The sequence below is a fragment of the Lathyrus oleraceus genome, chromosome 4 (genome assembly GCF_024323335.1).
Source record: "Lathyrus oleraceus cultivar Zhongwan6 chromosome 4, CAAS_Psat_ZW6_1.0, whole genome shotgun sequence".
NCBI classification, from domain to species: domain Eukaryota; kingdom Viridiplantae; phylum Streptophyta; class Magnoliopsida; order Fabales; family Fabaceae; genus Lathyrus; species Lathyrus oleraceus.
In genome coordinates, this window is record NC_066582.1 from 423,736,805 (window position 1) to 423,759,036 (window position 22,232).

General features: G+C 33.1%; 2 protein-coding genes and 1 long non-coding RNA gene across 10 annotated transcripts; 2 read left to right on the top strand and 1 right to left on the bottom strand.

The window, feature by feature from the left end:
* Positions 1–1,315: 1,315 nt before the first annotated feature.
* On the bottom strand, positions 1,316–7,633 carry LOC127075825 (polygalacturonate 4-alpha-galacturonosyltransferase). Of its 5 annotated transcripts, none has more exons than XM_051017311.1 (11): positions 7,304–7,633; positions 7,064–7,210; positions 4,954–4,988; positions 4,806–4,868; positions 4,599–4,721; positions 4,411–4,474; positions 4,290–4,336; positions 3,248–3,582; positions 2,805–3,162; positions 2,088–2,675; positions 1,316–1,977 (listed from the first exon to the last, which is right to left on the bottom strand). In XM_051017311.1, the coding sequence occupies exons 2-11, from the start codon at positions 7,194–7,196 to the stop codon at positions 1,708–1,710; spliced, it is 2,016 nt and encodes a 671-aa protein (XP_050873268.1). In that variant the 5' UTR covers positions 7,197–7,210; positions 7,304–7,633; the 3' UTR covers positions 1,316–1,707. The 5 variants fall into 5 exon arrangements, with proteins under 5 accessions (XP_050873268.1, XP_050873269.1, XP_050873270.1 ...); XM_051017312.1 differs by having other exon boundaries at positions 4,806–4,865; positions 7,304–7,632; XM_051017313.1 differs by lacking the exons at positions 7,064–7,210; positions 7,304–7,633 and adding exons at positions 5,125–5,189; positions 5,273–6,969 and having other exon boundaries at positions 4,806–4,865.
* Positions 7,634–9,258: 1,625 nt separating this feature from the next.
* Positions 9,259–12,577, top strand: LOC127137799 (probable inactive ATP-dependent zinc metalloprotease FTSHI 2, chloroplastic). The gene is made up of 4 exons (XM_051064221.1): positions 9,259–9,335; positions 11,392–11,537; positions 11,985–12,124; positions 12,443–12,577. Exons 1-4 carry the CDS (start codon positions 9,259–9,261, stop codon positions 12,575–12,577), a joined length of 498 nt encoding a protein of 165 aa, XP_050920178.1.
* A 440-nt stretch (positions 12,578–13,017) lies between these two features.
* On the top strand, positions 13,018–16,709 carry LOC127075827 (uncharacterized). Of its 4 annotated transcripts, none has more exons than XR_007786682.1 (6): positions 13,018–13,194; positions 13,574–13,808; positions 13,927–13,985; positions 14,063–14,165; positions 14,709–14,752; positions 16,517–16,709. It is a non-coding gene; the product is annotated as an uncharacterized LOC127075827 (long non-coding RNA). The 4 variants fall into 4 exon arrangements; XR_007786681.1 differs by lacking the exon at positions 16,517–16,709 and adding an exon at positions 16,237–16,298; XR_007786680.1 differs by lacking the exon at positions 16,517–16,709 and having other exon boundaries at positions 14,709–15,489.
* Positions 16,710–22,232: the final 5,523 nt, after the last annotated feature.

Here is a 22,232-nt window from a genome sequence, read left to right on the forward strand (position 1 = left end):
CACCACTATTTATCGACATCCATATTTTTGACTCTTAAAGTACCAAAACAGTCACTATTATTAACAATAATATTAAAAGCATTAGTTATCAGCATTCATATTTTCACTCTTAAAGTACCAAAACAGTCACCATTATTAACAATAATATTAATATAAACAATAAATAATAATATAATATTTAATTAATAATAATAATATAATATAATATCTAGATATCACTATTAAAAATAATATTATTTATAAAATAAAAGAGAAAATATTTAAAAGAGAGATTTTGATCTAATTAATTAATTTTTTTTAATGTTATTATATTATTTTATTCTTAAAATCTTCAAACAATATTCTATTTTTTTGGTTACTATCCGTAAAGTTTCTAAGAACTATTTTACTAATACTTTTGAAAAAGAATGAAGTATTCAAGTAACTGATAATTTTATTCTTATTTTATTTATTTTTTTGAAAATTGTATTTTAGTAGTAATTACTAACATATTTAATTTATTTATTTTAGTTTTTGATATTATCATTATTATATTGTATATTAATTACAATTTATTTTTGGTATAAATATTATTTACAAATTTTTAATTATATTCTTTCAATTACTATAAAATTAATCTTTAAAAAAGAAAGAGTTTTATGAAACAATGAATGTAATGAAATTTTAAATTATAAATCCAGTCACATGGATATCTATCTATTTATATATATTAAATCAAATGATCAATTGATTTTCTCTATTACTCTTAAAATTCAACTTTTTTTCAAATATGTGTTAATAAAACCACATATAATAATTATTCAAATATAATTATTTAAAAATTACTTAATAAAAAAAATATAAAATTTTGTTGAAGTTTAAAATTTCAATGACATTAATATATTATAGATCAACCGCGCAACGCGCGGGTTATATTCTAGTATTTAGAAAATTAATGATGTTTATTTTAATGGATAAATAGTTGATTTCAAATATATATAAAACTTTGTATCCTTAATCCTTAAAATATATTATGATAATAATCAACACTCGAATTAGTAAAATTCATTTTTTTACAAAGAGTTATTTAGTAGCCACATTATTAAATATGTAACATTTAATTAAATAGACACATACAACAGAAACACTACTAACATTTTACTAAATCGCCAAACAAGCAATTCCTTGCACATACAAGTCTCACAACTGATCTAAAAGAGAGGGAAAAAAAAAACAGAAAACATTAATAGAAAAATAATCAGATGAACATAATTCCTGGGAAGTCCTATGATTTTAGAGATAACAATTGGCACGTGTAAATAACATAACTCAAAAATTAACAAAATATGTTTTCCAAAGAATATATAGAAATATGATATTCAATTTCAAGTCGTGTCCAAGTATCAGAATCAGATTATTGTACAATGAGGTGTTTTTAATGGTAAGCAAGGTAACTACTTCTGTACCTTGTTTCAAATGGTGAGAATGACTTAAGCAAATTAAATGAATTGAAAGCAAAAATCAATGTGGAAAGGGAAGATGTTGGAGGTAAACACATCAAAGAAGTATTAACGTTGGCCCTTCTAGGTTCCAGGACAATGATCATCATTCTAGCAAGACTCTCTGATTGAAATATCCATGCCAGAAAGATGAAAGAAAATGGGGAAGGTTGGAGAAGAAAGAGATAACTATTCTCTGTACGAAATTATCAGAAATACGTGACTATTATTATAACTTACAGTTCTGGAGGTAGGGATGATTGTGTTTGACATATTTTGTCCAGTAAGGCCGATACTTCGTCATGGCAATCTCTAGCCACGGCTTCATATTACCATTGTAGTGTACAACTGCTGCATTCTCTATCATCGATCGATCTACAGTTGGACTATAACCCAAACCAAGGACATGCCACGATTTATTTAGAGGATGTGTCAGCCCATAGAATGTCATTAGCCCCGGAGGTAATGTCCCCAGCTTCCACAGAACCCTGTCTTCATTCTAGAATCAGATAGAAAAATAAGCTAGGTCAGTAAAAGATTTTTTGTATTCACCTATTTGAGTGTTAAGAGAGACTCCGACGCAAACTAATGTTATATTCAAAAGCTCACCATATTTTGCCACTTGTGATATATGCCAGTGATATCCTTCTTTTTCCACTCCTTGAGATCAAATACATTCATCCCATATGCCCAACCACAAGCGTTTGGATCAAAGTTTCTTGCAATATGTGGATTAGAAAAGTTAAGATATTTGTCAAATCGGTGAAAACTCTCGCCACATGTTTCAACTGCTCCATTTACTTTACCCTGAAGATCAACTGCCCATAATCCGGTTAAATCCTTTTGAACAACGATGTCGTCATCGAGAAAAAGGATTTTATCTAATTTAGGATAAACTTCTGGAAGATAGAATCTCAGATGGTTGAGCATCGAGAGATATTTTGGATTTCTATATTTCATATTGGAAGCACTAGAAGTAATTGTGGTTGCATGGCCAGCCTTGAAATAATACTCTTTCATTTTTGCCGATTCAAGCTGCCGCAATACAGGGCAGTAGGATGAATTCAACCACTTAAAATCATCAACATTTTGAACATGTATTGTAGCTTTTCCAGGGGGGTTCAAAAGAAACCACATAGTCATGGCTCCAAAATTGAGTTTATCAGTAACAAGGTGAAAAACATGCTTTGAAGGATCCTGCAACAATGAATGCAAAAACATTGAGACAATGAGGATTCCTACCGTGGAGGAAGATATTATTTGCCGCCTAAAAAAGGAAATCTTGCACATGAAACATTGGTTAGATAAAAAGACTGTCTTACTCACCTCTGCATTTGTAACAACTGACTTCACAACAACAGATGCAGCCAAGACATTGTCTGAAAATAGTGCATAATGATAAAGACTGGGATTCTCCAGGTTATCACTCATAGGGAACTTCCTCTTTTCAGGAGGAAGAAGGTAGTAATCTATTGTGAGGCGCATAGATAAGCAATGAATTCCATTTGGTATGGTCTTAGCAGCCAACTGACTGAGGAATGTGCTTTGTTTCTTTAAGCTCCTAACTTGCTCATCAGCTGTTTGTAGCATTGCTCTCAATTTTCCAGTGACCAACTTGCAGTCATACAATTGTCCTCGTGCTTTTGACAGAACTTGGCCCATAGTCTTTATTTGTTCATGTGTACTAGAGATAATTACACTACATTAGCTAAGCAGTATATTCAGACAAAGGAAAACAAACCGCAGATAAATACCACTTTAACACCAACCTATGATGAAGATCTGAATCAGAAATTGCATCACTTAAAGCATGTTGACTCTCTTTGAGCCTAGACTGCAGCTCTTGGTACAGCTCAAGCTTGTTCTTCATCTTTGCAATACTCAGATATACCCTAGCCATAATGATCTGGTCCCGCATAAACCGAACAGAAGAATCAGCATTGTCATTCTCAATTTCTTTCCTCCAAATGCTGTACTTACCTAATATGGCTGACTCAACAGATTTTGAGCGTTCAATAGCTGCATTTTCGAGTTTTACTATTACTTCATTGTCCATCTTTACCAACTCAGAGGCACGCTTTTCCTGCCTTTTTCCGATTAACTTCTGCAGAAATAGTTATGAAGAACATGAAAAATCCCATTCCCAAAATAAAAAACACTATAAGTCAAAACACAACTTTGCTTTAAACAAAACATCATTGTCGACATTTCGCCATTCGAAGAACAAGTTGTGTGTCTCGGACATGCCACATGTAATTCAGTAAGAGTGTAAGACCAACCGACCAACCAACCAACAACCAACCATATCCCACTAAGAAGGATCAGCTACATGGATCAAATTCCGCCATAATACCCACTCAGGACCATGTTTCTATCCAATTCATTAATCTCGAAATCTTTCTTAATAACTTCTCTTATAATTTTCTAGGTCTTCCTCTACCTCTAGTTGTTTCACTCCTCTCCGTCTGATCTACTCTCCTTATCAAAGAATCTACACGTCTTCTCTCTACATATAGGTGTTAGCTCAACACTCTCTAATATTATCATTTTTAATCAAATTGCATAAAATTACTTTTAGGCCAAATTTACCAAAAGAGAGTAAATACTCCAAAGAAAATTACAAATTTCAACATGTGTGTTATGTACTATGGACGAAGTTATTTTTAGCTAAGCTAGAAGTCATTTGAGGTGGAAAAGTTACTTATGCCTTTGTTGTCAAAAAGCACAGTGCAAACTATCACTAACATAAGGTGTGTCCAAACAAGCCATATATAAGTTCTAACAAGAAAAATATCAAATAATAATGCTCACCCTTCGAACTTGCCGTGCAGGGCTATCAGTCCACTGAGAAAGACCCTCTGCATAAAAAAAGAGAGTTGTAGTGTAAATTAAGCAACATAGGCATATTACAGTGTATAGAGTATGATGCCACCTGAAGATCTTCCTTCCTTCACCTGTAGTTTTTCTTGTCTACCATGTGTTGTTGGTTCCTTTAGCTTTAATTAAACAATTAAACATGAATTAAGATTTGAAAGTAATAAAACAATAATGCCTCTTATTTATATTTCTTTTAAATACAGGAATTGAAATTTCCGCGCAAAGCACATCAGTCCTCCAAACCTCATAGGCAACATCTGAAGTCTCTAATCCAACAACTCTCCATGACGCAGACATATTTTTCCTAAAATTGTCAAGACTCAGTGGCCCCATGTCATCGGTGCTGGACACAATAACATCAAAAACCTAAAACGTAACATTAATTAGAAATATCTTACGTGAAAAATTAAATGCTAAATATGGATCAATTGTTTATAAGCCTAAGCTTGCCTCTTTCGAAAAAAGTGATTTAAGATCTTGCAATGCATTCCACTCTCTCCATTTGGCAACCTGCTGCAGTCAACAGTTTATTTTAAGTCAAACAAGAAAAGAATATATAAGTGATATCCATTATATAAAATCAATCAAAACAGGTTACCTGTGTATCTGGAACAGCTGAAATATCATTTTGATCTGCACAAGGCATTTCAAGTAAGTACACCAGCTTAAACTAATAAATATGCATATAGAAAAATTTTGAGATGTTAATAACTGTTTCTTCTTTCTCATTGAAGGGAAATAGGAAAAAGAAACTAGAAGATAGATGTACCCTATTTCAATAATTTAACAGTCAATTAACAAAAGTGAGAACTGATAGTCTCTCAACCATTAATCCTACAACATAGAGAAGAAAGGACAATCACGTTTTGGAAAGCTCCACCATAGATCCATTGCATATTTATTGTGGGAAGCCTTACCTTTGCTGTTGCAATAAGCTGATGTCACAACAGAAAGTCATGTCTTCTAGACAGTAGACACATAACAGTAAGTTCAATCATTGCACCAAGGCTCCCCTTTCAATTTTTGTGTGTTTATGTTTTAGACTATCACATTGAATCCCAACTAATCTCAGACAAGTTAAGGGAACTCACTCAAAAGGATAAAACTATTTTTCAATTTAGAAGACTTGAAGCCAAGACTTTACTTAAGAGGAACCATACCGCATGAAAACATAAGTTGATAGCCCGGTCACTTAAAGAGAAAAGACAAAATATTTCAATTTTTATTTCACTAATATACCAACAAGTCAAAGAAAGCAACAACAAATTTGATCATCTTATCAATTTGGGCTTTGGCCCATCTTTCCTTTACCAAGAGTGCCCTCTGCTTTTGGTTTGAGCCTAAAAGGACAACAAACTGGCCTCATGGATGTGATGAAACTATTATCTCTAAAGTTGAAACTTCAACCTTGAAGTTGAAGAGCTTGAGTTTGACAGTTCAAGTGGCGACAGCAGCGTCTGTCCTGTTCAAGACCCACCCGTCTCAATCACACACAATTCTTCCATTTTCAACTTCATAATTTTTCCGTGTCGACGCCACCACCTCCACAACACCCTTGGATGCTCGTACCATCCCCCACAAAAAAACCATTTGGGCTTTGTTATCCCATCTCTTTTCCACCATTGCATGACCAACCTTTCTCTCCTTTACTTCCTTCTCTTAGTTCCTTTTCTACTTGTTTCTCATGTGTTGCGAGTTGACCACAGTCTTAAAACTCATTGTTCTCCACCACCTCCACTGTTTTGGGTCTCTTATGTCGATTCACAACCTTTGATGCTGAGAGTTTGTGTTTTCACTTCTTGGGTTGTCTTTAGTTTCCAGATTGTTGTCATCATGACTTCAGCCCCCACTTGCTCCTGAGATCCAGAATCTTGAAGGGAAATCCAAACCTCTGATTCAAATCTCTTGAGCACCGCCTTCTCCAAGGTCCACCATGATGCATTCTGATTCTTCTCCTTCTTTTAAGGCCACCACGTGCAATAACTTTATTCCCTCAGAACTCTAATGGTTCCAAAATGCCTATGTGTTTGCATGAGCTACATGGAAGCCTCCTTCCCATCAAATGTTAGAGTCACATCCACTAAAATAATTTTCAGGAATGATTCCCCCACAGCTCCAAAATAGGAACTCCAATACCAGTTGATAGGAACTTGATTAGATTATAGAAAAAATGGTGTCTATTGATTGAAAAGAACTATTACAGTCCAGATATTAGAGACTTGGTGCTCACTCACTCCAATTTCCTAATCCTAATAAAACCAAAGATTCCCCCTTTAATCTCATTTCTATTTTTATAGTTTCCAGTCTCGCGCCGCAAACTAAATGACTTACTAACTAACTCAGTTGTCAACTAACTAAGAGATTACTTTTCAAGGAATCACAATAAAGCCTTTTTCCCTTACATGACTACATCAGTTTCAATGTACCGCATTATATAGGTTGGTAATAAATATTTTGCCCAAACTTAATCATAGTTACCTTAGCAGATTTTTCCAATCCAAGTCAAAATAGTGACGTCAACAACACTTCATCCTAGTTACCTTATTCTCTAAACAACCCTTCCCTAATCTAATTTCCCAATAAAGCAACAATACAGAAACAAATAAATCCAATAACACTTTCAAAAATCATAAATGTCGAACTTTCCCCTTCTAATACAAAAGTGTACCAAATCAATTACAAAAATTCTCAACAGGTAGTGAACTAACCTGCAACATGAGAACTTCTACTGAGGAAGAAAACAACAGGCGTTAGAACACAGAGAAGAAGGAATCTTAAAACAGTGAAACGAATTCCTTTGCTTCCGTTCTTGGCGAAGGGAATCCCTCGCTTTGGCGCCATTACGCATCAAAAACCTGCAAAACAAAAGCAAAATTGAGATAAACATACGTAATGAGAGAGAGAATCATAGAGAGAGAGAATCATAGAGAGAGAGAGAGAGATCGAACGGGAAAATGATGAGCGGTTAAAGTTGTTAGGATTTCGAAGTTCCAAAACAAACGGAATCACAATGAGAGAGAGAGAGAGAGAGAGAAAAGTGAGTAATGGTAGTGGGATATTTTGTTCCGTTATTGGTTTCTTTTACTGATTTTTTTGTTTTCTCGCTCTTTCTATTGTTTTCCTTGTTAATTTCTCGGTGATCAGTGATGATTAAGCATGCAAGGCGATAATTAATGAACTATGAATAAACTAATCCGCATAGTTTGGATTTTGTAATTAAGATAACGGCGCTGAGGGTGGAAACGACGTCGTTGGCCGTCGGCAAGAAAAGTTGTTGACCTTTGTTGGACTATCAAATTAGAAACTAAATATAGAAATTTTCGTTTTGGAAGTTGCGACTCAACTTTTTTAAAAAGCTTAGCATTTATTTTCACTTTTTTGATATAATGATTTTATTTCTAGATTTTTTTTAGAATTTAAAGATTATTATTATTTTAAAAATAAAAATGTAATTTAATAAAATACAAATCCTTCATTAATAGCAATTAATTTTTTTAATATAATCTTTTTATTTAAGTGCATAATTTAACATAATTTTTTTGTAATTGCAAATTAAAATTGAATAAACTATTATTAATTTGGAATGACAACAGACAACTAAAGTTTTGAATTTTTTTCTTTTTTTCTTTTTTTTAATATTTGTCTTTATACATAATCTATAGAAAATTTTAATATATAATTTTGTATTTGTAAAATATAATAAAGGTTATTGAGAATATGCTCAAATGTTTGATAATAACAGATTCTGTATTTTAGAGTTTGATGAAATTAGTCCATAAATCTTTAAGTTTTGAGGTTAAAGTATTTATTAACAGTTTTTAGAGTCGGTAAATTCGAAGAGTAACTATTTCTCCTACTTTCCCTACGAAGTCGTGGAAATATAGGAGGTCGGTTCTTCCTCCATTACAGGGTAATGGTCCCCCCCCCCCTGTTGTGTTTGACTGACTCTCTTAAGAATATTACGCATGTCACGTGTTAGCTAGATGGATCGAATGAAGAACATGGATAAGGGTCGGGCGACCCAGGTCACAGTTTGGCGAGGTGGACCAAGCGATCACTGACCCACCCAACTCGTCTTATGACCCTTTTATGAGACTTTTGGGTCGTAGGAGTTATAGGTTGTCCTCTTCTAGAGACCAATCAAAATTATTTTAGTCCATAGTCCCTTAAGCACAAGGCTTAGGATAAGGTCAAGTGATTTAAACCAAGCAATAGGTAATTTCTTTTAGGGCAAGACTTAGATAATTGAGTATCTCATACGAGACTTAAACATTTGAGTCTCATATGAGAGACTTAGATATTTGAGTCCCTCAGGAGAGACTTAGATAGTTTAGTCCTTGAGGCGAGACTTAGATAGTCGATTCCCTCATACGAGACTAAAATAGTCGATCCCCTCAAACGAGACTTGGATAGTTGAGTCCTTGAGACGAGACTTAGATAGTTAAGTTACTTAAGTGAGAATTTAAAAAGTGAGTCCCTCAGGCGAGACTTAGATATCTGAGTCCCTCAAGCGAGACTTAGACAGTCGGGTCACTCTAGTGAGACTTAGATAATTGAGTACTTCAGGCGAGACTTAGATATTCGAGTCTCTCATGCGAGACTTAGATAGTCGAGTTCCTCGGGTGAGACTTAGATAGTTGAGTCCCTCACGTGAGACTTATATATTTGAGTCCCTCAAGCGAGACTTAGATGGTTTAGTCTCTTGCGCAAGACTTAGATAGCCGAGTCCCTTAGGCGAGACTTAGATAGTTGAGTCCCTCGGGCGAGACTTTAAAAGGTGAGTCCCTTGGGCAAGACTTAGATAATTGAGTCCCTTATGTGTGACTTAGATAGTCGAGTACTTCAAGCGAGACTTGCAAAATGGAATTTCCCTTTACAACTCTTAGGTTTTTGCTTTATTACTATGTCAATTGCCACATTACAGGTTTTCTTGCAATATTGCACTCGCAATCTCTTTAATGATAATACTCCTGCTAGGTGGTATGTTTATTGGTTTATTTTTATTGTTGTTCATTGAGTTGGAGAAAACACCATGCGTGGGTTACCTTTGAAGGACGACTATAATTTCCACTCTTGACTCGAACAAGATGGTATCTTATGGCGACTTTGACTTATCCCCGAAAACGAGACCTTAGAAGGGTAAAGTGATTCAAATATGCGAGATGTTGATATCTTCCTAGAGAAGTGCATCCCTGAGATGAAGATTAAGGGTGAATTTCTTAAGTGTGGCTTAGGGGAGAGCTCATGCATTATTTAATGCTTTATGTATGTATTTTTGATCACCATTTATATTTTTCCCTCAATAGACCCTTTTCATAATCACGCCCTTTGGATTATATATATGAAAAGGTTCAGACCTTGTGGCAATTTGTCTTATTTTATTTTGATTTATTTCTTCATAATTTCATTTAGTTTTGAGGTGTATTCCTTTATGCCTATCTGAATGAATAGATTTCTCGCTTGGGGCAAACTCATCTAATGTTGGTTGCAGGTGAAACCCTCAAGTTTTACTTGCGTTGCTTGATAAGGTGGCAAGGATCGTTCAATGGAGGTCTAACAATTTTTTCTAATAAGACGACAATGATCCTTCAATGAATTTCCAGTTGTTATATGTCTGATAAGGCAACAAGGATCCTTAAGTGAATGTCTAGCAGTTATATGCTTGATAAAGAGGAAAGTATATTTCAATGAAGGTCCAATAGTTAAATGCCTTATAAGGTGGCAAAGATCCTTCAGTAAAAATCCATCAGTTATATGCTTGATAAGACAGAAAGGATCCTTCAGTGAATGTCCAACAGTTATATGTCTTATAAAGCGGCAAGGATTCTTCAATGAAGGTCCAACAATTATATGCCTTATAAGGCGGAAAGGATCTTTCACTAAAGGTCCATCAGTATAGCGTACAGGGCGTAATGATATCATGTAGGGCTCATGCAAAGATACTTAGGCATAACTGTCACACGACATCTTGTGCTTTGATTTAATTAGACATTGTTCATCCTTTATCAGTGGTTCATTAGCTTTTTATTTTTCATATATTCTTCATATAATATAGCTCATCGAATTCAATTGATATATGAGAGAATTCATTCACCCATAGATAATAATTCAGAAAAACTAATGTAACATAACTTTGTAGGTAACTTTTTGCCATAGTTCTTAAATTTTTAAATGCATAGATGAAACACAATTTCTTAGTTCACAACAAATACTGTTTCTAAAAAGTTAAACTCGTCAGTGTTATCGTTTTTTACATGTTATGAACCTGAAACTCAGTAACACATGCATGATTCTCTCAATGTTTTAATTAAAACCAAGGGAGATATTAGTGCACATACGAAACCATGTAAGATTCAAAATATAATTTTCATGATGTGCTAGTAAGCTCAATGTCAAAACATGAACAAAAATCTCCAACAGTAGTAGTTGTTCTTCTACTATCAACCTTCCCAAAAAATATTGCATGCTTTGACCAATTAACCCTTCAAAGTTTCTTAAATTACACTACCCTTTGGACAAAAGGGTAATTAACAAATCTACTCATCAAAAAATAATTGCATGCTCTTACTAATTTACCCTTTCTATTTTCAAAGTTTACACTACCAAAAGGGCCTTTGTGTAATCAACAAATGTTAAGTTTTCACATTGTACAATCCCCTTTTCTTTGTCTCTTCAAAGTTCTTGATATTGATCCCAATTGGTTGGGTTCCTTAAATTTGAAATTTAGAAATCTACTATGCTTTTTGTGGATGTGATTATCTTTGTCAGAAAGCACAATCGTGTATGGACCTTAATTGTCGGAGACTCATGGGCCTTATCTTTTGGGTTCCTTAAATTTTAAATAACACTTGCATGTCAGAAAGCACAATCGTGTATGGACCTTAATTGTTGTTGCTTCTACTCCAAAATTTAAATACTTCAATTTTTTGTGAGTTAAGAACAGTTCGTTTATGAGCGTCAATCTTACGTATTGAATGACAAAGGATAAATATGTGATTATTGCACTTTGAGTAGTTTTTTTCTTGATTTTTTATAGGACTGTGGTGTATAGTTATAATAAACAAAAGGAAGATTATGAGGACATGGTAAAGATTCAGAAAGTTGATGCTGAGGAGAGGAAGAAGATGAGGGCGTTGGAAGCCGAAATAGGGTGGATTGAAGCTGGTGCTGATGATGATACAGGTGAGCCAGGGGAAGTAGAGTAGAATCATTATTTGAAAATGATAAAGTAGATTATGAAATCAGAGGCACGAGTTCGAAGAGCGTAGAATAGAGGCTTCCTCAGTATCTTGAGAGAGGTGTTGATGTGAAGTTTACTGATGTTGCTAGTCTTAGTAAAATACGACTTGAACTTGAGGAGATTGTCAAATTCTTCACTCATGGATAGATGTACCAAAGGAGGGGAGTGAAAATACCATGTCTCATTTTCCTTAACTTTTATTTAACCATTTAGGAGAGTTTTACTTTACTATTGCTTGCATTTCAATTTTGTGCTCGCAGAAATATTTGGTCAATTTTTTGTAGTTACAAAAATTTTCATTTATGTATTGGAAATAATATCAAAACACTAAATATTGAGATAATGCTTTGAACTTGACTAAATGAAGGTTAAATTGGTCACTTAATCAGGTGGCATACTTCTTTGTGGCCCTCTTGGAGTGGGAAAGACATTGCTAGCAAAACTCGTAGCTGGTGAGGCAGGGGTTAATTTCTTCTATATTTCTATGTCACAATTTATGGAAATATATGTTGGTGTTAGGGCTTTTCGTGTTTGATTACTTTACCAAGAAGTCAAGGAAAATGTGTGTATATCTTTAGCTTTTCCATTACACCCTCACATTTTTATTATTTTCTTAAAATCAAATTACAAGAGTTTGGTTCTTGCAACCTATTTTCACTAATTACTTTTTTTTTCAATTATAATTCATACCTGCCACATTCTGTTATTACTCATTTTATTTGTTTCAAGTTGATGTGTGCCTTATCTTGTTTATCATATTACGTATACTATCATCTCTTGGAACTTACCTACTTCTCAAACTTCATGTTTGTATCTAATTAGCAAAGATTTTGTGTTATACTTTCAGGCTCCATCTATTATCTTCATTGATGAGTTGGATGTTGTTAGAAGGAAGTGTGGCTTGATTAAAGGTTCAAGTGGACAGGAACGTGATATTACTCTTAATCAGGTTAAGCATAACACCGTTGAACTTTCCGATTGATTTTGAAAATAAAATTTTGCATACAATTTATTGACGTTTCCTTTTGGATAAATGCTCCAGCTCCTGGTGTGCTTATATGGATTTAAAGGAATGGGAGAGGTGATCACTATTGCATCCACAAACCGACTATACATTCTGGATCGAACACTTGTAAGACCTGGTCGGTTTGATTGAATAGTGTTCCAAAATTTTCCATATTGTAAATTTATAGTTGGAAATTTTTCATATTATAATTTTTCATAATAGATTCCCCATTTAGAATAAATGAGTTTTTTTACAGGTATATCTCAATATATGATTTCTACTGTACCAAAATAAATTTACCCGTGCGGGAGCACGAGTATCTTACTAGTGTCTCAAATAAATCTAACCTAAACCTCTAACTTCATGCCAAGTGTCATCAACCATTGGCTACCTCAAATAAAAGTATTTTCCCCTATTCCTAAATAAACCTAACTTTCTCTTTGGTTTTCTCTCACTCTCTCTCCTATTTTCTCTCACTCTCCATTTTCTCTATTTTCCTCCATAAACCCTAAATCTGTTGCCGCCACCTTTCGCCATTTTCTCTCACTCTCCCTTTTTCCATTTTCTCCGTTTCTCAAGAAATAGGCGTCAAGGTTGACATTTCACCTGCTTCCATGTTGTTTCGATTTTTAACCAACTTTGGGTTTCTTTTGAATCCATTTCAACCGAAATGTCCCTCTTTTGATCGAAATGTCCCTTTTTCTATTAGGTTCTTGGATTTGTTTTTGAATCGTGATTCATTTTGGTAATTTTGGTTGGGTTTTGATTATTGTGTTTTGATATGTGAAAGAATTGGTATTTGGTTGGTTGTTTCTTAGGGGTTGAGTGATTCAGTGGAAAATTGTTTTTTTGTTTTTGTTTTGGATAATTTTTATTGATTTGTGTGGATTCAAATATGAATTGAGTTCAGGTATACTCTATTTTGATTTAGATTGAATGTTGTGCTAATACTCTATTTTATTTTGGGTTCAGGTGATTTCATCATTGACTGCTTCTCTAAGGTTTGATGGTGCTCTCATTGTTGATGTATTGGAAACTGATTCCATTCAGGTGGAGGTTCTGAGCTACTCAAATTTTGATGGTGATTTGATGGTGCTCTTAATGTTGATGCATGGACTCTTTAAGTACAAAGAGATGAAAAGATTTGTTGGGATAAATAAAACTGAGCACACTGTAGTTCCATTAATATGAACTCATATCCATTGTTGTAAGAAGTGTGTTTTAATTTCGATGCATTATTATTTTAAAAAAGTTGTAACATAGTTTTCATCATTTACAAGAATTTTATACCAGTTCTAAAGCTATTGTTTTGTATTTGTGTGTAGTAGCTAAGTGTGAGATGTGGACAGAGCATTATGCTAGCAGCAAAGTTTATGGACGACGCGTAAGTTCCATTTTGATTAGCTTCCATTGTCATTATTTGTTCAACATGTTAACATAGCTTTCTTTTTGATGTTGCAGACTCTTCAACAATGCTTACTATGCTAAAGTTGGAAGACTAAGTACATCAAAATTAAATAGATTGGAATTGAGCTTTTGGTTTGGTATAGATTTTAGACTTCAGGTTAGTGTAGACACATTTGGAAGATATTGTTTGCAATTAGAAAAGGAAGGTTCATAAACACTTCAAATTGAAAGGCCAATGCAGGCTTGTAGAATTAAAAAATGTTGGTCTAACAAAATTGATTCTTCATGTGCTTCCACAATTGCAAGATGGTAGCGTGCAAGCACTACGTATCATTGTTGTTCCATGGTTAAATGGATTCAAAGAAAAAAAGATTGATGAATATACACCATTAGTAATTAAACCATTTTTAAGGGCATTGTTATTGTTTGTTTTGCTTCTATTTTTCTTTAGCTTTTTATGTTTTGTTTTTGTCAGATGAGAGAAAATTAAGAGACATTGTATTTCCTTCTTTATGAAACTGTTGCATCAAATAGTTAAACAATGTTTTTGGGATTGTGTTGAATTGACATGACAAAGTTAGTTTGCTATTGGTTTTCTGCTATGTGTATTATGCTGATTTTCTGGTTTTTCTTCAATTTTCATGTTAATTATTTTTTTAGGTTATGAGAGTTATTCCTCTCTTTTGTTGCAACCTTGCAGATACATGCCTAAGCTCTCCTTACTTTGAATCAGTCTTCACCGAGGTACTAGCCACTAAAATGAACAATATTTATGGTGATATTATTGAATGAGTTACTGAAATAGTGCTCTTAGGAAATGTCCTGCTTCTATCTCATTCAAAGTTTAACTTTTTTGCTACATATTGAAAGTAAGTAGTATTGTAGGTAGAGTGTAAATGGCACATATTCAAAAGAAAAAAAAATTGATGTCCGGAACCACTTTTAGTATATTACTAGATTTCCACTTTTTGAAAAAATAATATGTGATTTGGAATGGTTTATAACATTAATACAACACTCTCGCTAAATAAAACTTACTCTCATTCTAGTATGATGCATGATGATCAGACATACATGAATTCCTTCCAAACCTTCTTCCTCTTTGGATAACACATTAACCTTGATGACCACATTAGGGTTTCCATAAGGTTTAACCAAACTTTGGACTCATGTCCAGAGATTTCCCATATTAGGGCTTCACATTTTTCCCACACGTTCACCTTGAATGGCCGCATTAGGGCTTCATAAAGACTTTATCAAAATGTTGGACTTATGTCCTAAGAATATGTCACATTCATTTACTTTATAACAACATTATACAATACATATCATTATAATTAAATATTACCACAAGATAGGTCTTTGCATTAGCTTTCACCATGATCTATAATATAAACCGCTATGAAATTTACATGCATGTCATCACGGTCGTTTATACCAATCATGGTGAAAAATATAACATATATTTAAGCGAAAGTTCACTCATTCAGGAAAGAATGTAGTCGTCTCTCTCAAAACGAAACCCTAACACTCTCTCACGCCTCATTCTAACCCCATGAACGGTTGCATACCACTACTTCACCAAATTACAACATATATTCTCCATCTCTTATGGATCAGGGAAAGGTGTTACAGGAACTCATTTCTTTCACTTCCTCTTCACATTTCAGATATGTGAGACGTTTCCACATTTTATGTTATTGTTGATTTTGTTTTTGTTGATATATGTTGTATGTTGTTTAAGGTATGTTGTTGTTGACAAAAGTTATATGTTGTTGATTATTTTGTTTTTGTTTATATATGTTGTATGTTGTTGTTGATAAAATTTGTATAATGTTGGTAATAAAAGTTGTATGGTGTATGTTGTTTAAGGTTTGTTGTTGATGATTTTGTTTTTGTTGATATATGTTGTATGTTGTTTAAGGTATGTTGTTGTTGATAAAAGTTGTATATTGTCGGTAATGTATGTTGTATGCTGTTTAAGGTATGTTGTTGATGATTTTACTTTTGTTGATATATGTTGTATGTTTTTGTTAATGTATGTTTTTGTTAATGTATGTTGTTGTTGATAAAAGTTGTATGTTGTTGGTAATAAAAGTTGTATGTTGTATGTTGTATGTTGTTTAAGGTATGTTGTTGATGATTTTATTTTTTTAAATAAAAGTTGTATGTTGTTTAATGTTTGTTGTTGGTAAGGTTTGTTTAATGATATACCTTCTAAATTGCAGCTTCATTACGTTCAGTCAACATGTCATAGAGGATGAGTTTACTATATCGTATGTGGTTTGAGTGTTTTTCCAACCCCTTACTGAATATATAACCTTTTGAACTGTATTATAAAATTATAATATGAGATATTAAGTTGTATTAGAAAATAACTTACACTTATCAATGTTATACGAGTTTTCTTCAGGCCATTATTCGTATTTTGCTCTTTAACGGTTAGAACTTAATTCAATGCTTCTAGTTCTTCAATTTATAATTCTTTAATCTCTAATTTATTTGCAGAGTAAATAATATTTTACAAAATGGACTAGAGGTGAAGGAAGAGGTAGTTGAATAACTAGAAGCATTGAAACAAGAACTAACCGTTAAAGAGAAACATATGGATTATGGGCTACATAAAGCTTGTACAACATTGATTAGTGTAACTTTTTCTTCTAATATAACTTCATATCTCATATTATAATTTTCTAAATAATATTGAAATAAGCATTCCACATAGGTTATAATAAACTCAAGCAAACATATCACCACAGTGGTAATAAATGACTGTGGAGATATGTTGTGCACTAAGTCTTTCACTACAGTTAGTTTCTAGAACCATGGTGAAATGTGTTGAAATATGGAAAAAAATGCAGGCACATGGAATCGAACACATGACCTCAACCTTTTACTATGGGTTTTTTAAACAATTGTAGTGGTATGTTACTAGCTATTATCTTTTTACCACGGCTAGTAGCCAATGGTTGTAAAAATGGCACATACAACCACAAGCTACCTTACCACGAACCATTGTCCATAGTAGAATCTTTCTCCCGACTGTGGTAAGATATGTATTCCATAGTAATGGACATTTTCCGTAACTCTTAGTCATGCAATCGATTACACAGTTATTATGTTTGAGTTTTTACAACTATTGAATGGGTATCAATCGATTGCACTTTTGGTGCAATCGACTGCACTAGTATTTTACCTGACTTTTTACAGTTGTTGAAGAGGTTCCAATCAATTTCACTTTTGGTGCAATAGATTTCTCTGTATGAAATTTCATTTTTCGTAGCTGTAATCAAATCCATACTCAATCTAAAGTAAAAAATCATCCTAGTAGGAAATTACGGAACATCTGCATTATAACATCATCCAAACATCAATTTGGATAAAAAAATTGATCCATATTAACACATCTTCATCAAAGTAAATATGAAATAAATAATTATACACATAATCATGAACAAACCTACAAATTCACACAAACACCCTAAAGATCTATCATTCAAGAGACAACCCCCAATCTAGGGTTCAAAACAAATCATATCTTATGAGAATTTACACAAGGAATTAAGCCAAAGTTGGGGTTTAATAGAAATCATACTACTCTAAACGCTAAAATATCAGTGATATAAAAATATCCCTTACCCCACTTATCTTGTTATTGTAGAATTTTTTACCTGAAACTTTCAACAATGGCGGCAACCTTCCTCGTACAATCTCTATCGCGATCTTTTTGGTGAATTTGAGTTTTCTCTCTTAGATTTTTGGAGAAGAAGGTTTTCTTGAGAAGAAGAGGATGGCTAGGGTTTTCTCTCATTTTCTCAAATAATACGTATTTTTCTCCTCTTCCTTTCTCTCTCTAATTCCATCTTTTTCTAATAAAAACACAAACCTTTATTCTCCCTTTTCTACGTTTTCTCTTCTTCTTTTTTTCTCTTTTTTCTAAAACCCTCATTTTTATTTTCTTTTACTTCTAATTTACCACCGATGATAATAATAATAATAATAATAATAATAATAATAATAATAATAATAATAATAATAATGTTTATTTTTATTCAAACCTCCATTAGCCTTTTGTCTTGTCAAGTATATTTCCCATTAGTTTCCATTAACCAATTATATATTTCTCTTTTTAAATAATAATAATGATACTAAGAATAATATTAACCATAATAGAATAACAAAAAATACAAATAAATCTGAAATAAAAATTCAAGAAATAATAATAATAATAATAATAATAATAATAATAATCTAATTATTTTGGGGTGTTACAACTCTCCCCCGCTTATTAAATTTTTGTCCTCGAAAATTTACCTAAAACAAACAAGTCTAGATAAGACTCCTTCATTTGGCTTTCAAGCTCCCAAGACACGCTACCATCAACAGTTCCACCTCATACCAGCTTGACCAACGAAATTTATTTTCGCCTCAAGTGTTTTACCTTTTAATCTTCAATTGGTAAGAAGGGTGTTTCATAAGTTACGTTATCTCTTATTTGCAAATCATCCAACTAATGATTGTGGTACCATCACTGACCCCATGACGTATTCAATGCACAGTATCATCTACTCTGATGAATATGGTATCATGACTAGCCTTATGGCTTATTCATGAAGTAAATGTGGGTTATATTATGTACCACAACACTCTTACTGAGTTCTATAGTTTAGAAGGACATGTGAGTTATGCCTCGTACTACAACACTCTCTTTAGACGTTCCTAAACCAATAACTTTTAGGAGTGCATCCGAGCTACGTTGTACTACAACACTCTCGCTAAATGAAACCTATTTTCATTCTAGTGTGATGCATGATGATTATACATACATGAATTCCTTTTGAACCTCTTTTCCTCTTTGGGTAACATATTAACCTTCATTACCACATTGGGGCTTTCATAGTAGAAGCATTAGCTTCTTCCAGAACCTTGATTCTCGCTCCTCCCGAAGATATTTCTTCTAAAGCACATTAGGAATTCCTCCTGAAGACTCTCGTTCCTCCTTCAGAGCTTTTAAGTGACCACTTGAGACAAAGACTCTGTAGAAGAAGCATTAGATTATTCCAAAATCTTGATTCTCTACTTCCTGTTATTTTATCCGCTAAGTTAGAGGGAGAACCATGAGTCTCTACTTCCATTTGAAGATTTGAAAGCTTACATGCATCAACCTTCCAAAAATCAGCATCCTCCCTAGATTAATTGAACTCTATTTAAAGTTTCAACACCACCTCCTGAAGAGAAATCTACTCACAATTAGTTGCTTCATAATTACCCTCCTGCTCATTTTCTTTTAGAAGGTCATCAAGCACGAGCATGTGGCATACCCCCTTTTTGTCCAAGCATTTTTAAAAAAACTTTCATGCATCCGACTTTACTTTACTTTGCATCATCTTCATAGCATAACATGACTTTCATCACGCATAATGCCTACAGTGTCGACCAGAATAAATTTTTGGACATATAAGCAAATCAGTTGAATTGATTCTCAACTGTGCGTGAAATTTCAAAATTGAGCTTGTAGAAGTCAATTTTATTAATCTACAGTTCGTATAGTTTAACCTGCATGCTCATTTTATTTTTTTGACTACTTTTTCGATCGCATTTTGATCAGCCTGAGCCTTTTAACCGATCATTTTTTTATTTCAAAAATTGATCAAAACATATATGTTTTGGAGAATTTTATTTCGCACTGATCATTTTGATGCATTCAGTTTAATTTTTCGAACATTTTTGCGTCTGATTTAATTCATTTTTAATCCTTTTATTTTTGTTTTGTAGTCAAAATAATCAGAAAAAAATAATTAAATTTAATTAAACAATTAATTTAATTTGTTTTTGTTTTATTAAAATTGTCTGAATTTTTGTTTCATCTAAGTTCTAAACTTTGTTTTATCACCTAAAATAATATAAGGGTAGTCTTGATATAAATGATAATCCAAGAAAAATCACAAGTGAATAACATTGGGAAGAAGGACTCATCCACATCTTGTGCCCAACAAAGCCTCCTCATTGGAGGGTTTTTCCTTCTCAAATTCAAAGCATGACCACTAGTGAATGGACAACTAACATAACCACTAATCCAGTATACCTTCTTATCGCCACTTCCATTTCAGCACCCAAAACACCTCGCGCCACCACCATCAACCTTCAAATTTTCCTTAACTCATCTCCATTTACCAAAAACTCCCCTTCTTTGGCTTATGTTTTTTCTAGATCTTTAGTTACACGAGTTTTTCTTTATGCTGTGCTATCTTCTGACCTCTTGGCTTTTTATTCACTTTTTATTTTGTAAATTAAATTATATTTCAAGAATAAAACTTATTTATCTTTTGACCCCTTTGATTTTCTTCACTTTTTAGCATGTGATGTCTTCGTTAACTAAATCATATCTTGTGTATACTTATTGATTCTTTTATTTTTTTAAGATAGCCTTAGGTTCTCTCTGAAGTTTTTTGTCTATCATCTACAATGAGAGTGATTCCTTGGAAATGATTTAATGTACTCCCAAAATCTTCCATGTTGCCATAGTGGAGAAAATTAATTTTCAATTTTCTACCCAAATCATTATGTGGCCGTTATAAGGTTTAAGCAGAAAACAAACAAAAAAGGACTTTTCCACCATGTTATCTAAAATGACATGAATATAGAGAATTAGATAGTTCAATTTATTATAATTGGATGGTGTAGAAGTATTGGCTTTTGTCTTTTAATTTGTGAAATCCTAGTGATGAGTGAATAATGTATATAGTCTATCGAGTTTGTTAAATTTCTCATTGCTTTGTAAATTCAATTTTGCAATATTATTGTTGTTCAGTTTTTCATAGAGTGATTCATAGATGAATCCACTTTAAGTTAGCTTAAAATAGAGTTAAATTTATTATTTTGTTCAATTTATTTTACCTTTGTAAATATTGTACAATTCATCGAGCTGTTGGTTCCTTGCGTTGCGATTTCGAAGCCTAAAATTCAATTTAGTTTTCATAAACCACTCGGACGCATAGCTTTTGTTGTCCTGCTTCTTATAGAGTAATTCTTACATGAACCCACTTTAAGTTAGCTTAATTTAGCGCTAAATTCAGTTGTTTTTTATTTCGACTCATTTTCGGTCTCGTGGCTTACTCTTGGACCTTCTTACAATGAGATCTTTTTGTTTGCATTTACTTGTCTGATGAGTTTGCTCTTAATCGTTTTATTATATCTTTATTCGACAAATATACTCACATTCCCATGATGTGTAATAATTTTACCATTTTCCTATTGCGTAAAATTAACCACTTTAAAAAAAATAAAAATAAATTGGATCCAACGTCGAGCAATTTTCAAAAATCAAACCATTTTCACTATCGATTCACAATCATTTTCAAACCCATCTCATTCATATTCAAAACCATTTTCATAGTACAATTTATCCGCAAATACAAATAAATGTTCGATCCAACATCAAGCATTTTTCACAATCAAATTCAAAATGACTAATTCATACTCAGACCATTTCAAACAATAATGAAAGAAAAAGACTACCTAAGTGAAAGGTTCAGTAAAAGCCCCGGTGTAATAGGCTCAAGTAGTAATTGCTTGCAAGCCATAAATACTTTGTCTTTCTCTAAAAATACAAACATGTCACAATTTCACAATAAATCGAAAGAAAAAGACTACCTGTGTGAAATGTCCAGTAATAGTTTCGAACACTAAGCCCAAGTAGTAATTGCTTGCAAGCTCAAGTGTTTGTCTCTCATTCAAAACACTTGTAAATGCTCAAATATTTTTTTGCAACAGATTGGAAAGAAAAAGACTACTTGGTGAAAGGTTCACTCATAGTCCTGAATATTAGACACAAGTAGTAATTGCTTGCAAGTCATGAATATTCGTCTTCCAAACCCTAAAATAAAACACTCAACACATTAAACCTATCTTTTCTCGCCCGTGTGATCAAAACCAATTCAACCTACCTTTTCTCGCACCCCGTGCAATCAAAACCTTTTCAAACAAACATTGCTTAGTCCCTTCTAATGTGTATACAAGCTAGCGTGTAAGCCTTCACCGTGAGTAGACAAGTCAATGTTTAATCGTTAGTGTAAGACCCCAATTTTGTCCCTAAGATCCCCCAGGCATCATATCATATCATTCATTGCCTCAAGGATCATTGTGCACCTTTGCTTGCCCTCTTAGTGGGTGGCTATTTTGTGAGTGTGATTCTTGATCACCAAGCATGTATTGAATTTGTATA

What these genes read in the sequence shown, in the direction of transcription:
- LOC127075825 (XM_051017311.1), bottom strand. Translation starts at nt 7,196, where the DNA reads ATGGCGCCAAAGCGAGGGATTCCCTTCGCCAAGAACGGAAGCAAAGGA. An exon ending in CAGCTGTTCCAGATACACAG is followed by an intron (nt 4,869 to 4,953) that starts GTAACCTGTTTT and finishes TGTTGACTGCAG; the next exon opens with CAGGTTGCCAAATGGAGAGA. An exon ending in CAGTTGTTACAAATGCAGAG is followed by an intron (nt 2,676 to 2,804) that starts GTGAGTAAGACA and finishes TCATTGTTGCAG; the next exon opens with GATCCTTCAAAGCATGTTTT.
- LOC127137799 (XM_051064221.1), top strand. Translation starts at nt 9,259, where the DNA reads ATGTCAATTGCCACATTACAGGTTTTCTTGCAATATTGCACTCGCAAT. An exon ending in GATAATACTCCTGCTAGGTG is followed by an intron (nt 9,336 to 11,391) that starts GTATGTTTATTG and finishes GATTTTTTATAG; the next exon opens with GACTGTGGTGTATAGTTATA. An exon ending in TTGGTGTTAGGGCTTTTCGT is followed by an intron (nt 12,125 to 12,442) that starts GTTTGATTACTT and finishes TTATACTTTCAG; the next exon opens with GCTCCATCTATTATCTTCAT.